General features: G+C 41.2%; 1 protein-coding gene across 1 annotated transcript; it reads right to left on the bottom strand.

Moving 5' to 3' along the window:
- Window positions 1–2,848: 2,848 nt before the first annotated feature.
- On the bottom strand, window positions 2,849–3,659 carry LOC137265755 (speckle-type POZ protein B-like). The gene has a single exon (XM_067801204.1). The coding sequence runs from the start codon at window positions 3,614–3,616 to the stop codon at window positions 2,927–2,929; it is 690 nt and encodes a 229-aa protein (XP_067657305.1). The 5' UTR covers window positions 3,617–3,659; the 3' UTR covers window positions 2,849–2,926.
- Window positions 3,660–18,794: the final 15,135 nt, after the last annotated feature.

The raw sequence follows: 18,794 nt of genomic DNA, 5'->3' as shown, positions 1-18,794 counted from the left end.
TACAATGTGCAAGTATGGCTACTATGCATATGAATATAATATACATGTGCAACTAAAACAGGGATAATACAATTTCAGCTAAATAAGACATTTTTTGCTAATGGATATTAGTCTGATGTTATAAAGAAAATAAATTTATCAATATGAGGATTATTACAAAATTAGCTGGGGAGAATACGTTTTCTTACATCATCTAGAGCTGAGCATGATAGGATAATGTGGAATTCGTCACATATAGCGCTGTGGTTATAGATTGCACATTGTCTATTTTCAGTGTTAGTATTACACCATCTGCCGGTTTCAATCGGTAATCTGTGATTACACCTTCTGAATTTTGTTAACAAAACACGTTGTTTCAATGGGAGGCTGGTTAAATAAGGTTCTAAGTGGAGAGTATCCTTATATAGGGAGTAATATTTACCTTTTGGTGAGTTTTGGAGGTCAGCATTTCATGATTGCTTAAACTGATCTATAAGTGTGTATTTAACAGAATTTTTCAGCCAGGCTGCGGAAGGAAAACTTTGGGACTGCCATATATGTGATAATCCAACATTTTGAAGTATATTTTTACCATATTTAAAACATCAAACTGAATGTCCATACAGATGGACACATTAGCCATTACATTATATACTTTACGGGGTAACTTATGTGATGATGTGATGACTTTTCACCAGTAGCTTATGATTCTTGTTTTAATCATAATTTCAACTGGGTATCTACCAAGTTCCCCATAAACCATAAAATCGGGAGTAGATTGTCTTACTTTAAGTATATATTTACAAAATTTCAAGTGCGTATTTTCTAGAATAGTTACATTTTCATACCCTCATACCTCTGACCCATATAATAAAATTGGTAAAATGCATTGATAGAAAAGTTTCAGCTGACAGTCAATTGGGATTTCAAGTTCCCTAATGGTTTTAAAGACAGAAAACATCGCTCTTGTTGCTTGTTCTGCAAGTCTCTTAATTGTCTCAACAAACTTACCATGGCCATTAAGTAGAATCCCCAGGTATAGGTATTCTCGAACAACTTCTACTTCCTCATCAAAGAGTTTAAACCTGTATTTGTTCTTTACATAGCCTTTGGAAAAGATTACACTTTCGGTTTTTTCTAAGTTAACTTCCACACTATCCAATATGACAAGAAATTGCCTAAGCTAAATTGTAATTCTTCAGCACTTTCCGATAGTAAGACAGTATCATCTGCATATAGTAGTGCTAATAATTTTATATACAAACCAGGCTGTTCTTCAATGAAACAATTTATCGTGCTAAGTCCCTTTACATAGTGTTCACATAAGAACGTTTCAAGATCGCTAAGGTAAAGAGCAAATAAAAACGGAGATAGATGGTCACCCTGTCTAACGCCAATATTACAGTGAAAGAATGGTGAAGAAGAATAACCTTGTTTCACCCATGATTTATTTTGTTGATACGTCATATGAATTATCTTAAAATATTTGCTGCTTATATTACTTTTGATCATTTTAATCCATAAGCCCCGTCTCCAAACCGTGTCAAAGGCCTGACTAAAGTATATGAAAGCACAATAGAGTTTTTTTTATTAAGAACTTTGTATATATCGATAAGGGATTTCAATAACTAAACATGGTCTGTAGTAGAAAAAGCTTTACGGAAACCGGCTTGTGCTGTACTTATGAGTTCAATGGAATCTGAAAGTATTGTAATCTCTGCGATAGTATGGAAGTAAAACCTTTGTCTAAGCAGTTTACAATTGTTATACCTCTGTAATTACTAGGATAGGATGGGCACCCCTTATCCTTATAGATTGATCTGATGTAACTGACTGACCAAGATTCAGGTACAACTCCATAGTTAAACACACAATTAAACAATCTTACATATACAGGCATGAGAACACCAAGCGTTGCTTTTATATATTCATTGTGTACACCGTCAATACCAGAAGCCTTCTTGTTGTTGTTGTTGTTGTTGTTGTTGAGCGCTTTCACTGCACATGCTATTTCGATTTCGGTAATTGGATTATCTAACATATCACATTCACTCAATTCACTCATGTCGATGTTTACCTCGTCGCTTTCGTCAATCTCATTCAATTCAATCTCATTGGTTAAAAAGCTTCACCAACTCAATAGTGACATTATTAGCATGCTTTTTTAGAAAGATTTTAAAATATTCCAAAACGTTTTGGGATTGGTCTAGATGACTCCGGAGAGCTAACCGGTACAGCGACGGGTGGAGCAGGCAAGTAGGGCGCTAGGGGTACACATCCGTATCCCTTGAACACATGGTTCGAACCTCCATAACCTTGATTCGTCGCCATTTCTTGTATTTTGTCGATCGAGGGTGGCGAGGTATTTTCATCTGACTTTTTAGGGATCTTTACAGTGTTGTTTGGGCTGCCCTCGCTTTTTTTCCCTCTTTCGTCTTATGCCCTTTCTATGCCCTTTGTCAACCCATAGTCGGCTTGTGTCCAATCTGTAAAGCTCACCCTGACACGTCCTCTCTCGTCGACAGTCAACGCAGGGAACACCCAGGAAAACACCCAGCCAGACACCGGAACTGGTAAATTAACGTTACCAGCCTAAATGGATTTAACCACACTAGACAATCCAAAGAGATTTACTCAGATGCATGGAACATGTTATCTACAGTTTTTGCCTGACCATCGGGCTGGCGAGCTGTAAAATTAACCCGTCCGCCAGAAATCTAACCCATCTCAGGCGACCAGACGGGCAACAACTGTCGTTAATACATTTATCTTCAATCAGTTGAATATAATCAACAAGTTATGAGATTTTCGTGTGTAGTTTCTGTTGCACAGGTATTCTGTGTTGTTTGATCAATGTCATCTGGGGGGACATCGCCGTTTTCAGTCCGAGGCTCGTAAAAACGTAATCTTCTTTCAACGTTCTCTTCAAGCCTCTGTTAACTATTACTTATTGTACTTTTGGATCAAAGATAAAATGAGCCATGGCAGGCCTAAGGTAAAAATCTATCATTCCACGTGAAAAATGCTCCCTCAGTGGGGTCTCAAGAAGGGACAATCTTTCAGATGTAATCCTATATTTAAGTCCTGGTGACAGCAATCCAAATTCATTCAACTTTTTAACACCGTCTTTCCCATCATAAGATCGGTGAATCACCTTCTCCACAGATTCTTCTAAAAGAGAGTTCAGTTTGAACTTATCCGCCAGGTAGAGGAAATGAACCAGCTCTTTGTTGGGTGGGGTGTTGAATTTTTTATCTCTGTGCTGAAGGCGTGCTAGGACAAACTCCTCACACCGCAGTTTTATAGACTCGATCCCGTACTCGTCAGCCAGCGGTAGAATCACATCAAGCGTTTCCATAGAGATGAGCTTACTTTGTGGCGGGTAGGCACACAGCAGTAGCTCCACAAAGTGGTCGTACGTTTTGTCTGCTAGAGGAACTTCCGTCTTTCCCTTCCATTCCCCGTTGAACATCTTCAGGAATACAGGCGATATGAGAGATAAAACACTTCTATTCACGTGTAGTGGCCTCCCTTCCACAACAAGCACCACGTCACTCAGCTCACTCGGCGTCCGGAACGCCGAGTCATCGAGGCCCTGGGTAGTTCCCTTTTTCTTCTTAGCATCAGAGGTGGCCATTGTTTCTATTTGAAAATATGATCAGATCAAGAGTTGCTTATGACTTTGATATGGCGGTTTGTTTGGGTGTGGAAATACGTGCGGAATTCCTGGAACCCTACTTTCGATTTACCTTTCGTGTGCGACAAATGTAACTCCGTCAGTGACGTTATTGGGTAGACTAGTTTGCCTGCCGTGATGCACTTACGCTCTCTCCACTTTCTGCAGCCACTAAGAAGGCGTTGTACCAATACAATCAATGGCAGCACTCACGTTCGTAGTGTTCAACAGGTTTACGTAAAACAAACGTGTAGACGCGTAATGCCATTGTTTATGTGAACATTGTTTATCATGAAGCAAGGAAAAAGAAACATTACTCCATGGATGTTTCAAATGAATGATTTACAATGAAACAATATAAAAGCTTTACTATTAATTCAGTAACTCTGTACCATAAAAATGTAAAGCTATATATATCACGTGTAACATGGTCTGATTGATTTTGTACATGGCATGCGGAGGGCTAGGAGAGTTCAACTACACGAATTCACTTACATTGAACATCAGTTTAGTAGGGGAGGGGATGGGGGTCACTCACACTGTGCATGCTCTTCCATAAAAAAAAAATACATCATACCACATGACACAGGTATATACAGGTTTATACACAGACATAAGACTGATATATATAGTGTATAGTGAATACAAAGACATAAGTCTGTACAAAGACATAAGACGGGTGTATGTTTGTATTGCAGTGAGAAGAAAGACAGAAAGGTGTATAAAGTATTTTGTCTTCAGTACACATGCAGTAAAACTAGGAAGTTGTAATTGTGGATCGTGGTAATATGAAAATACATTATCATTTCATTACAGGGTCTCAACAGATAGATGCCAGGGAACATGACAGAGGTACGACTCGACTTTGGAATGAATATACGGCGGTGCTGTTGGTGGTGGAAATAGTGTTTAACGTGGCTATCAACAGCTAAGGGCATATCGTCACGGGAAGTGTGAGAAAACTCGACGAAAGTGAACTGTTACATTTAATTTAGAAGTCGCTACTGCGAGTTGTAGAAGTCCTTATCACGAGTTTTTGGAAAGTCGTTATTACGAGATTATATGTCGTAATTACGAGATAGTAAGTCATTATAACGAGATTAATATTTTTCTTCATTGGATACGCAGATGTCCCTCCTACAGCTTCGTATTTTGAAGCTTATTCATTTGACGATTTGAAATAATTTAAATTTAAAAATGTGAACGTAATCTAGAGTGTGTCAGTACAGAGCAGGCCAAATGTAAACAGATGACAAACGTTAATCATGTAGCTATATACACTAGATCCAACAAGGTTCTCAAGGTCACGGTCCGAGTAACGCCACGCACGATTACACCAACGTATCACTTGGGTTCATGGTGTTTTTTTTATTAACACTGTTTTACTAATACGCCTCCATTAGACATAAAAACTGGATAGTTGGCATGTTTTCGGCTGCCTCTATTTCATCTATTTTGTTTCCCACTTGCTCCTTTCCGTAACCTCGCTATTCGGCTTGTCAAGGAATAACACGAGTTGGTATCGAATGCGTCCCGATGTGACGCGAGTTAGTCACGAATGTTCATAGAATATACACGCTGATACACACCAACATATGAAACATAGAGTTACTCCCCTTTCACCATAGCGCGCAGTTGATTAATTTTCGGCAAGCGAACAGCATCAATCAAATGATGACGCTACTTAATCTCTTCAGTCTCACAGACACAGCAGATAATTTACATTCCTAACTAAGACAGTGTTCATGCTGTAGATGCTGGTATTTCTGTGGCTTCTCCAAGGAAACGGAACGTTTCAGCATCTTCGTGCAAATTATCTCCACCTTAAATATTCATTCAGCGCGTGTGTCAATCGTGGAAGTCTTATTCATCATCATGCTTTCACGAACAAGTAATAACCACTAATAGCTTTTACCCTGTTGATTCTGGGTATAATGTGTTAGCCATCTTTCAGACGATTATAGTTCACGGCATGGGTGTGAAGACATTCAGCAGAACAGAAGATTTCTTCAGTCAGGTGAAACACAACGGTATGTGTTATAAACGTGTGTCAAAGACAAGGTGAATACAGTAAATGATTCTAACTCACGATCAGCCGATCCTTGCGACTAGGGGACGCAACTCTCATAGGGATTTACAGACCGCTGAAAAAGTGAGTGAGTTTAGTTTTAAGCCGCACTCAGCAATATTCCACCCATATGGCGGCGGTCTGTAAATAATCGAGTCTGGACCAGACAATCCAGTGACCAACATCATGAGCATCGATCTGCGCAACTGGGAACCAAGTCAGCGAGCCTGATCACTCGATCCCGTTAGTCGCCTTTTATGGCAAGCATGGGTTGCTGAAGGCCTATTCTACCCCGGGACCTTCACGGGTCGACTACTGAAGAAACTCAGGGTACTGACAAATCAGCTTCATAAACAGACTGATAGGAGGAGATTCCGGGGATAATCATCCAGGGAAAATCTATACAACAGGGATAGGTCACTCGCTCGCTTTCTTTACCATTTGTACTAATTAACGTGTGCCTCGTCATCCTCCAACGCACACGGGGACTTGGTTCGTTCCCAGCACAACTTCGGCTGTGTTTAACAGAACTTCAGCCAGTTTATTGTATCAGTGGGAATTTTACAATGAATGGATGAATGAATGAATGAATGAACGAATTATAGTAAGAATTAAGAGCAAAAACAATATGTGAATGAATGAAAAAAAGAGAGTAAAAGAATAAAAGAAAAAAGCACATACGTGAGTAAATGAAAGAATATATGATACACCACTGCCACCCCTCCCAAATTATGTTAAAGAACGCAATATGGACCTCATTGAGCAGTGACATTGTGAAATACATTGTTCACCGTTTCACATACGGGAGGGTGGTAAAATATGCAATAACCCAGAGGGGCGCCAGAAATCGGGGAACAGACGTCCTGTCCAATTTTCACAATGTATATTTCTTCGCGATTAATATCCAAGAAATACTCCGGCAGCATCTTGGCGAGGGAATACTTAAATTGTATGAAAATGGTAAATCAAACTCGTGTCTTCGATATTAAGAGCGAATGCTTTAGTCTTCTGGCCACACCAAGCCTTAATAAGCAAGTAAATAAATAAGTACACGTACGCAGGTGTGCCACAAATGCACTGAGTAGATCCCCTAAGCATTTATATTCATCAAGTACCAAGGAATACCGTCACTTTATTGTGACAGCTACGGTATGAACTATCACTGAACTTGAGAGAGAAAAAACACGCCCTCTGTGGGATCACATACCGCTGGCGTCAACAAACTCATAATGTACCCTGAATAACACTACTGTGCCCTTTGCCTTACCATGCTTCCAAGGCTGTACTGAACGTTGAGCACATGCATGTACAACAATCCATTAAAGAGGGTAGTCTAGATAAGCTGACAGCGAAGACACCAGTCTGTTAGTTGTATAATGCTATAATTTTTTTTACGTACCAATAAAAAGAATTGGGAATTTTCCATTGTGCGTTGATACCACTAGCCATTTGGAATAAATTGTCACACATTTTCCTTAATTCCTCTTCATCATCTGTTTCCTCACTGATTTCATGATTTGCATTTTAGATCTTGTAAATCCATTATCCCCCCCCCCCCTTTTAATTGGTATTTATTTCAAAATTATCAATCATATTAATAATTATTACCTGAGAGATTTGAGCAAGTCTACCTGTGTCTCAGTGTAATCAGTCAAACCCACACTTTTTTCAAGAACGGTTTTAGGTCGAGTGACAACAAAAACGAAATTAAGATTTAGATAATAGAAATGTACTCCATGAGACAAGGTAAAACACACGCATGTGTTTCCGGTAGCTTGCTTCACTGAATGAGTATACATATCGCTGTATCTTTAATTCTTGAACAGCCATAGTGAAATGCAGACCTCGTGCATGGGAGAGAAACGGGCCCAGAAAGCAATCTCGTAATTTCACACACAGGTCTCGCTATTCAAATCACATGTATGTGGAACCATTGAGGGTCAGATTCACTAGACATACGAGCAGACGGCCATACAAAAGGCGTTGTTGTTGATGGGTGAGAGCGCGAATTCCGCCATTCATGCCGCTCCCACGTGGTGATTTCTCGCCTGCCTAGGGCTGCAGACGGGATTGAGTTACTGTTTTGAATACACGTGCTGCATGCTGATAGACGCACGTATTGCACGAGCTTTTGTTAGCGGGCAGACGTGGGAGACACGTGGCTCTGGAGATGGTTAAATTGGAGGGAAACGTTTCAAACAGCTTAATGTTTTTAAACTACATCAGAAAACGTTTGTTTTTATGACTTTCTCTCTTTATAAAACGGATTGGTAACACGAAATTAAATAAGTCCTTTTAATTTCAAAAGGTTTTAACATTTTGCCAGAGTATGTATTGAGTATGAGAAAATCGCGTAAATCTGACTGTACAGAATGGCAGTCAACAGGAACGACTTAAGAGGAATTTATCAGTCACGCCGAAAACACGATATCATTAAAAATAAACGACTGAGCCAATGGTTCAGATATATATTTAGCGAAATCATATTATTCACAACAGCCCTACTATTTACGACCAGATGTATGCACACTCCTTAACCCAGAGCCCCTTCCAATAGCCTATGTCTGATGCTGATTTTGCACCGACCTTTGCAATCCGCCATGGTTCAAAACAAAGGATATCGTGGAAAATTCAACTCTGCATAATTCCTCAACCATTCACAAGTGCTTATGTCTAACATATATACTGAGGTGTTACTACAGGCTGTATGTTGAAACAAAAGGCAATCCAGCGAACTCCCCCTCTATGTTTTCAGGTTCTTAACTCATGACAGTGAGTGAGTGAGTTTGGTTTTACGCCGCTTTTTGCACCATTCCAGTAACATCATTAGAGTAATACCCGTGAAGACCTTCAACAACATATGCTTGCCATAAAGGGCGACTATGCTTGTCGTAAGAGGCGACTAACGGGATCGGGTGGTCAGGCTCACTTACTTGGTTGACACATGTCATCGGTTCCCAGTTGCGCAGATCGATGGTTATACTGTTGATCACTGGATTGCCTAATCCAGACTCGATTATTTACAGACCGTCGCCATATAACTGGAATATTGAATGAGGCGTTAAACTAAACTCACTCACTCACTCACTCACTCATTCCAGTAACATCGCGTGACACCAGAAATGGACTTCACACATTGTACCCATGTGGGAAAACTTTTACCTGTTTTTTTCGAACGCTTTAACCACGAGGCTACCCCACCGCCCACTTTACCATGACAGAATACTTTTCAATCCAAATACTTGGTGTATTTAAAGACAGAGGGATGTAAAGAAATGGATCCTGTACAAGCAACCACTGGATGTCAGGTAGCCAGTCTCTCTGACGATTGAGAATAGTTTAAAGGTCGCATGCAACCAAAACATCAAACATAATTCAAACACAATTAATATCATACACAATACAAGAAAAAAAACCAATTAAACAAAATTACAATCGCGATTCAAAAGTGCAATACTTTGTACTTGGAGTTACTTCCCACGCAACGAAGCCTTCTGGAGACCGAACCCAGTCATAGCGGGTGAATGTGCAATCAAGTGTAACGACGGCTTCCTATTGGCTGGTTCATTTTGCTGATACGCTGAGGGCTCATTGTGTTTCTAGCAAGATGATTTGTTTGATGGGCATTTTAGAAGTACTTGTATGGCAAGTCACAAGAAAGTAAGATTCTTTATGGATAACAACTTCTTTTATTGTACTTGATGCGTCGTTTCAGTATGGATTCATATATCGTTGTCAAACAAAATCATATACACAAGAAGAAGTTGCTATCCATAAAGAATGTATATAGAGATGTTGGGTTGTGTAAATACATGTTCGATCCGATCAACAATCATCTCAGTAGAGATGGTGAACTACTGCATGGCTGGAAACTGTCATTCGTCCAAGCACAAAGCAGGAGTTGAAACTGATACGAGTTTGCACCAGTTTCCGTCCGATCTCAGTTTAAGTTAACTTATCCTCAGTACTTTTCGTTATACTCCACCACTGAGTCTAACAAAACCTTATGGGAGGTCGCGTCAGGTAACCTTTGAGATTGACCAATCAGAACACAGCTTACCAAATCGCAAAAGTGGACATTCGCACATACCTTTTGAACTTTTTATCTCGAAAAGGTTTGTACCCGAACGATTCCGAATGCTATTTAGTGTACGATCCCTTCCGGGTGATGCACACGGCGCACGTCACAACCATGACAACGGTGAGTAAACAGTCGCTGAAAATAGTGGTTTTGGCAATATTCAAGGATGTCATCTTGCGGAAATATTGGCTGATGGTAACCATGTCAACAGAACCCCCAAATGGATGTAGTTTGTTTGCAACCCACAGACATAAAAACATGTCATGTGTACAAAATGTGGCAAAGTCAGGACTCGGGTGCACGAGTCATAAATCAATTAATTTTGTTCATAGCATATAACCTGATAGGTGTTAAGTTCAAACTGTATGTGGTCAATGACTGAAGCTGTGTATTGCATATTGTCTTTAGCAGACAGGCAGGCAGACACATAGGTGTCAATAAACCAGACATTGAGCTTTCTCTGTAACAGAGGCTGCTTACCACAATCAACAAGTTTTTTTATGTAACGAGTAAATTATTTACTTGTTTGTGTACACAACCAAGATTAGACTACTGCTCACGACCTCATACTCCGGATATGCATACTGTTTCAAGCTCCGCGAACCTATTCACTGCGCATGCGTTGTAGGCGCAGCGCAGCACAGCTGTTGAAACCGCTTTTTCCGCCAGCGCTGGAGGAAATTTAGTGAATCGTTTGAACTCTGATTTCGCGGGCTTTTTTCATCGTGTTTTTTTTTCAACTGTATAGGCTGAATTGGAATTTTGGATGATTTGTTTCGGTAGGTGCATACCGAAAGGTATCATAATTTGTGTCGTACGTTGCATGTGACCTATAAATGATGCAAGTCTCCCTAGGACTTATTTTCAATTTTATAGTTTATTTGTTACTATCAAAATTATGTATATCCAGGGACTAAGTGTTAGTCTACCGAATCAGGTGTGTCCCCTCAAGTAGGCATTCCATACAGGTTCAGTCAGGCTAGTGCCAGAGAGTACTGGTTTATAATGCTTCTTTGGACATTATTCCGGATATAATGGCACGTCAGGATGATTCAAGGAGAAAGCCCGAAGCGACGCAGGCGTCAGGGTAGTCTGTCTGAAAGTCCCGAACCACATTCTTTCCTCTACCGCACAAACCATTCAGCAATTCAACACTACATGAAGCAAGTCTAGATTTCATCCATTTCTGAATTTCAAGGCACATTAATTTCAGTTAAAATGGAGTTATTTGTTTCCATCAACATTTTTCAATTTTCAGTTTAAACAACAGTCTTCAGTCAGTCTAAGTAAACTTAGTCTCAGTACTAGTGTTTTTCGTTACACTCCACAACTGAGTCTAACAAACCCTAGTAGAAGGTCGCGTCAGGTAACCTTTGACCGACATATGACCGTCCAATCAATAGCTTACAAATAATTCGGGTAACTGACACCGATCTCTCCACAAACAAAAATCTGTATATAACACAGTTATTTGACCTGCAGTATATACGCATTGGGGTTTCTGTTGACATGGTTACCATCAGCTGATATTCCCACAAATTGACATCCTTGAATATTGCCAAAAACACAGTCTTCAGCGACTGTTTACTCACCGTTGCCACAGTTGTAACGCGGAAGGGATCGTATGCTAAATAGCATTCGGAATCGTTCGGGTACGAACCTTTTCGAGATAAAAAGTTTAAAAGGTATGTGCGAATGTCCACTTGGTAAGCTGTGCTCTGATTGGTCAATCTCAAAGGTTACCTGACGCGACCTCTCATAAGGTTTTGTTAGACCAGGGAGCCTATATAGAGAGATGTTGTAGATTTACCAGGGATCCTATATAGAGAGATGTTGTAGATCATCCCTGGTTAGACTCAGTAGTGGAGTGTAACGGAAAGTAGTAAGGCTAAGTTTACTTAGACTTGCCTTCAGTAACACACAGGAGCACTGACCTGTGAAGATCCCTACTAGAACTGGTCTTCCGTTACCTGTGCTTGTCGTTGGAGCCGAAGGGAGGTCGCTGGAGGTAAGGCTCGTTGACTTGATTTACACATGCCCGTCGGTTCCCAAATGCATACTTTGGTGTTCATGCTGTTAACTATTTACAGACCGCCGCCATATTGGTAGCCTAGTGGTCAAAGTTCGTCACAGGTTCGATTCCCCACCCGGTAGGCCTACGATATGTGAAGCCATTTCTGGTATGCCCGTCGTGATGTTGCTGGAATCATGCTAACACGGCTTACTACACTCACACAACACTGAACTGTTCGGACTAAATAATTTACAAGCCGTCGTACGATTGGAATATTGCATTGGCGAGCCCGATATTAACCGGCAGTCAAAGGAACGATAAGACAAGGAGCACTAAACCGAAGTGTCAACTGATTCATCTATAGGGGCACTACAGTTAAGCAATGCGAGTGACAGTCTTACGAGGTGCTGTCTCAATCGACGTAAAGATTCTTAACTGAAGCAGACAGCCTATCGGCCTCGACCACTTGATCCCAGGGCCAACTCGTTATAAAGGAAAGGGCAGTTAATGGTAGCTGGATAATGGTCGCCAGTTCCGATGGGACTGTCACTGCTGTTCGACAATAGACATTTTCTTGGCATCAAAGTATTATTCGCATCCACTCTGTTCTGAAAATAATGACTGTAGGCAAACTGACCAGACACACTGTCATCATCAGGGCGATATTGCACATATCCCATTGTTACAAGGTGCTCTGCGACCAGAAGAGACTACCTTCAGTGTAGAAATTGGTTAACGTTTTGGATTGATGGTAGATAGATAACACCCAATATCAACAGGCAATTCTTGCGACAAACAGGATTTGGTCCCCTTGTCGTAAAAGGCGATTATCGGGATCTGGTGGTCAGGCTCCCTGACTTGGTTGATGCGTGTTAACGTATCTTCATTACATGGACTGATGTTCAAGGTGTAATAACATCCGATTGTCTGGTCAAAACTCAACTATTTACACATCGTCGCCACACAGCGGAAATATTGATGGGTGCAATGTCAAGCTACAATTATACAGATATTCGTGGGGATGCAACAGAAAATTCTTCTGACTGCGCGAACATATTATGTTCTGTCCAGAAACGTCTTGCAAACATCTCACCAAATGAAATGAAGTGTCATATAAAATATTTCTTGATAGTAATGAGGTGGTGGGGTAGCCTAGTGGTTACATCGTTCTCCCGTCACGCCGATGACCCATGTTCGATTCCGCACATGGGTGCAATGTGTGGAGTCCATTTCTGGTATCCTGACATGTTGGTATTCCTGGCCGTCATATTGCTGGGGATACAGCAAAACTAAACTCACTCAGTCACTCACTTGATAGTAGAACAGGACAGTAGGCTACACACCCAAGGCTCCGGAACGATGGTTCTTTTCGATGTCTTTCGTCCGTTTGTGGCTTCATTTCCGTTCGATGTAAATCGTTCTGTTGAATCAAAGGAAGAAAACAAGCAGTGCAGCTCCCAGGGTTTAATGCTTCACCATTCGGTTGTTACTGTCTCTGCACGTTTTGGTCCTCCATGGGTGTCGAAGCGTATAGCCTATTATGTAGTCAGATCAAACAAGACTGTTCCTTCAGAGCGCGGGCCAGCTGTATTTCATTCTTTGGTAATAATGCCGGGTTGGAAGGCACAACTGATTTAGTTCTCGTGTAAATGAAGACGTGTAATTGTGCGCCACTAGCGGGTGCCTTAACGTCCTTTCAAGTGTTTAGAGCTTCTCATGGCTGACTCATGGGTCCACTTAGAAGAAAACTCAGCAGAAAGTGGGAATGACTTTCATCACGGAGATCGCACGACACAAATAACCTTCTGACCATCCGCCCAAAGAACACTTTCTCCACTGACTAGTGCCGACCTTATAGGACTCGTCTGACGACACGAAACTGGAATTTAAGTACCTGCGATTTTACAAGAAGACGGCAGTGATTTAGAGAATGTCTCCAGGCGGTCATCCCCATTACAGTGCAGCTGCATCAACCTTTGGAACTCCTACTGGTTTCCGGAGATGAAGAGCCAATACCCGATGTTTGACGTCAGCCAGAAACCAGAATGGACTGAGTCGTTGCTCATGATGTCGGTCACAGGTTCATCGCTTGTGTGAAGAGAAACGGTGGGGTAAACTAGTGGTTAAAGCGTTCGCCAACGGCCCGGGTTCGATTCCTCACATGGGTGCAATATGTGAACCCATTTCTGGTCCCATTGCTGGGATATTGCTAAAACTAAACTCACTCACCCACTGGTTTATCTGACCTAATATTCATTTTTCATGACTGTGTTTTGAGTGTGCCCATCAAACTGTATTCCTGTTGATATGATACGTAACAATATAGCTGCAATAATTCCGATGTGACGTTAAATATTAACTCACTCACACTGTTGATATGATAGCATGTTGGCTTGAACTGTGAAGTCGGAAACAACGCAGGTCTATGAAGTTAACAGCGTGTGGTGACACACAGGCAAAGTGTAGCGCAAGATGGGTTGCGCAGCAGAACGAAACTGACCAGTCTTCATATATGCTTCGCCTGTAGGTGACTGTAGCCTAAAACCACCCCATGCTTGTGTGGCAGAGACATTATGTTGTATGTTATAACACAAATTAGCTATTTAACAATTTGTGGATATTTGTATATTGACAGTTACTTTCAAAGTGAGTGAGAGATTTAGTTTTACGCCGCACTCAGCAATATTCCAGCTATGTGGCGACGGTCTGTAAATAATCGAGTCTGGACCAGGCAATCTAATGATCAAGAGCATCAGCATCCATCTGCGCAAATGGGAAACGATGACATGTGCCAACCAAGTCAGCGAGCCTGACCACCCGATCCCGTTACTCGCTTCTTACAAGCAGAATCGCCTTTTATGGCAAGCATGGGTTGCTGAAGGCCTATTTTATCACGGACCTTCACGGGTCAGTTATATTCAGAGTGGCAGTGGATTGTTTCTTACGTGTACTAATGAATGTGGTTTTGTTAATATAGGTCCACGTAATATTAATTATATCAGTATCGTTCTAATTTAATTAACCCTTGTGCTATACACCAGGTATGAATTGCCAAGTGAGTTAAGTTTTGGGCCGCGTTTTGCAATCTTTTAGTCTATTACGGTGGCAAACACCAGAAATATGTTTCATAGTGTACCCCTGTGGGAATCGAACCCGAGTCTTCGGCGTGACGAGCGAACTGTGTGCCATATATGGCTACAACACCATCTCGTTTCTAAACGATGTAATGACCGATCTTAGATCTTATGTACGTAATATGATATTGCATTTATTCAATCATGTATTTTTTCAAGGTGAGTCATTACACGTGGAATAAACACTCACGCGGACATTGTGCCAATTTAGGGAATCGAACCCGGGTCTTCAGAGTGCCGAGCGGACGCTTTAACCACTGAGCTACCCCTCCGCCAGTTAAGATGGGATCTGTATGGCAGAATCAGAGGGGTATTGTACATATGAGGGAAACCGAACCCGAGTCTTCAGCGTGACGAGTGAACGCTTTACCCACTAGGCTCAGTGTGCGAAATAGTTCCAAAGTTTGCTAGCCAGTCGGTATAGCTATGCCTGAGAGTTACTACCCCCTACAATACCCCACTGACCCGAAATGTGAACGTAGGAACTGAGCAAGAAGGTAAAATACCATAAAAAAAACCAAATACTCCAAGAAAATTCACTATCCAGTCGGGCCAGTGACGATGGAGATTTTCTGGCCCGACCTCGTTTGTGCTAGCCACGGACTAGTGGCTATTTCGTACACTGGCTAGACTACCCCACACCCTAAAACAACATTCACACTACCGCCCTACAAGTGCGCGATAGGTCATGCCAACATCCGTGTGCCCCTACCTTAATCAATCTCGCATTACCAATAACACCAGTGGATGTCTACATAAGATCAATAATTCAAGTCTCAATCTCAAACAAATCTTTCTACTCTGACAGTGTCTGTCAGACTCGCCTATCTTTCCAGCTGCATTGACGTTTTGAATCCGCCTGTTGCGAGAGGAGTTACAACAGTAAGGCAGACCTCTGCAAATAGGTGAAGTATTTTAGCAATGCCCTTCGAGCTCTTCATCCTTAACACATGTGTCCGTCAGTATCGTTTCAACCCGTATGTACCTGCCTAGGCTTGATAACCTTCGGCAGCACGTGAAACAGACGTCTTCTTTCTGGCAGCGAGCCAACGGGCCTTGAGTTTGTTTTATCACACAATTACAAGGAAGCCCGAGGCTGTAATTGCTGACAACAGCACCCTGGCCCATTTACACTAGAACATTAATGTATACACGACACTAACTGACAAGGTGAAATTATGCCATCTGAGAAGTCGTGGCTACATTTTGTCTTGGAAACAAGGTCAGCATTTCCGGTGTAAGTCAATCATGACTATATTCTTTCACAATGCTGTGTATAACGTATGTCATTGATATGAAACGTGAGAATGTATTGTTTGGACAGATCACTATAATCTAGTGCCCAGGTGAGTATGGGTCGTTGTTCACATCAATCACTGGATTTTATGCTTGGAGCTGTTATGCATGTGATGTTAAAGCCCACCTGTTTGTTAACATGCATACCTCATTAACAGACTTGCACCAAATCATTGTATTGTCCCCTAAGTTGTGTTTTCTTCTCTGAATGACTAACAATACATGATCTTAAGCACCAGTGCCTTGATTTTCAAACTGTCTTAGCACTAAGATATATAGTCTGAAGTTAACGTTAACATGTATGGCGTTTACGACGATCTTAGAACAATCAGACATGGACTTCTAGATAATAATTGGTCTACATAAACATGTGTTTAGGGAAACTCGTTGGGTGGTCATCCTAAGGCAAATTGGTTGACAAGTGCCCGTGTGGAACTGGGTCTCTGTTCCTTTCAGGTTCTGACCTCGCTTTTCCACGTTACCATCTCACTACTGAATGCTGTGTTATGAAAACATGGATGCGTATTTAAAAAAGGATATTCCACAAGCCTTCAACTTCATAAACGTTTTCATTAACCCTGAAATAAACAGCGAGTGTACCCATTGTAAATAATATTGGATTTCCATTATATCACAACAAATACATTGGATTCACCCGAGCTCTGCATCATTGACAGGATGACAAACATCCAGTAGGAATTTCATCACAGATGTTTGTGCAGTGTAGTGGAAGAGAGTAGGTGAAGTTTGGTATAGCCATGATGGCTGCCACGATGTAACTGGATCTGGGGTATTCATGGAGCGAGTCAGTGGGTTTAGATTTACACCTTTTATAGCAAGTTGAAGCTTTTATAGCCGTATCAAGGTTGGAAACGCCTGAAATGTGGGGAATCAAACTCGGGTGTTAGGTGTGACCAGGAAACGCCTGAACACAATGCCCTGTATGTAAACCCTGACCACGGCGATAAGCAACAGGCACCTGTAAGGCTGACTTTCCAGTCTGCTTTGTGACAGTTCGACCAAAATAATCCCTGTACCATGCATTGATTCCAAACCTCCCACTACATTTCTCGCTATCTAAGTCTGATTGTGTTACTTCCCGTTATTGGTCTATGTTCATACTGCAGTACATTCACAAAGCAAACTCCAGAGATTGTGTATAGCATGTCTATAGCCCTAATAAACATATCATACTCAATGAAACGATGATAATAATCAAAATACTGAACGAATTCTGTGGGGTTTCTTTTCAGGATGTTTGTCCTATATATACAAAAGTTTTTTTAACAATCTATCATTTAAATACTGACACAGTTGACTATTTGTTACGAGATAGGAGTGCAGGGAGATACAGGCACGTGTACAAAAAAGGGCGGGGAGAGCACAGCACAGGTAAATCAACAAGTATCTTTGTCGGTACTTGTGCACGCGCTTCTCGAACACCTCGCCGTCCCTTTTTCCTCCACTCGTCCCTCTATCAAACAGTTATCTGCGTAGTTCAACGATAACTCCTACTCTGTTTAAATACAAAAAAAAATATCTGCAGAAACCTCACAGACTTCGTGCATGATGTTTCAATTATTATCAACGTTTCATAGAGTATTTTATGTATATTATTTTTTGGTTCGTTGGTCCACTTTTGAGCCAAAAGGACAAGAGGATACATTCAAAAAAGCCAAGCCATGTGACAATCATGTTTGATTAGAAGAGTGTGCAATAACGATTCTGTATTCATATGCCGTTCCACTCCTTCCGTGTTGGCAAATAGCTCCTCACTTCTGGACTTAGGTGCCACTCAAGATGTCCCAGCGTTAAGGGTAGAGAGTCTTACCCCATTAATTACTTTGTACTTCACTCCCACAATTTAACTGCTTCAGGTAGCCTTAATGAAATACTGATACCAGCATTCATAGATTTACTGTCCACAGCGCAAAGACACATGTCATGAGATCAATAAGTCTTCCAATCTTGAGTTCAATTGACCCTCCACAGCTTCTTCCAATATTTAGCATTCTACTATGTGACACACCTTTTTACCCTTCTTAAATTACTACATGTACTTCTCTATATCACGGACAGGAACTTAACACAATGGATGCAATCTTCATGTGCAGGTGTTCTAAAGAGATGGCCAGCAGGAGAGAATTCTTCACAAGCCAGAGAACGGTGAGGTAACCTAATGGTTTAAGTGTCAGTTTGTCATGCTTAAGACCAAAGTTCGATTAACTACATGGGTACCTGTGAAGCTCATTTCTGTGTCCCACACTGACATTGCTGGAATATTGCTGTAAGTGGAGTAAAACCATACTCACTAACTCTTCGCCACCAGAAGCTAGTGAGTTTATTTGGTATACGTGCGTGTAGGTGCATTTTTTTACATCCTATGGTCTGAAACTGTATGGCATTTTTAACAAATAAAGACTTCACTGGAAACCAAAGGCAAACAACAAGACCTTCAATAGATATGGTCTTAAAATGACCTATTATCACCAAGTATGGCACTCTACAAATTCTTTTCTGGGACACCAAGAAGCACAGAGACGCCA

This window comes from Haliotis asinina, chromosome 15 (assembly GCF_037392515.1).
Source record: "Haliotis asinina isolate JCU_RB_2024 chromosome 15, JCU_Hal_asi_v2, whole genome shotgun sequence".
NCBI classification, from domain to species: Eukaryota; Metazoa; Mollusca; class Gastropoda; order Lepetellida; family Haliotidae; genus Haliotis; species Haliotis asinina.
Note: the sequence above shows the minus strand (reverse complement) of the source record. Positions and strands in the feature narration are given on the sequence as shown.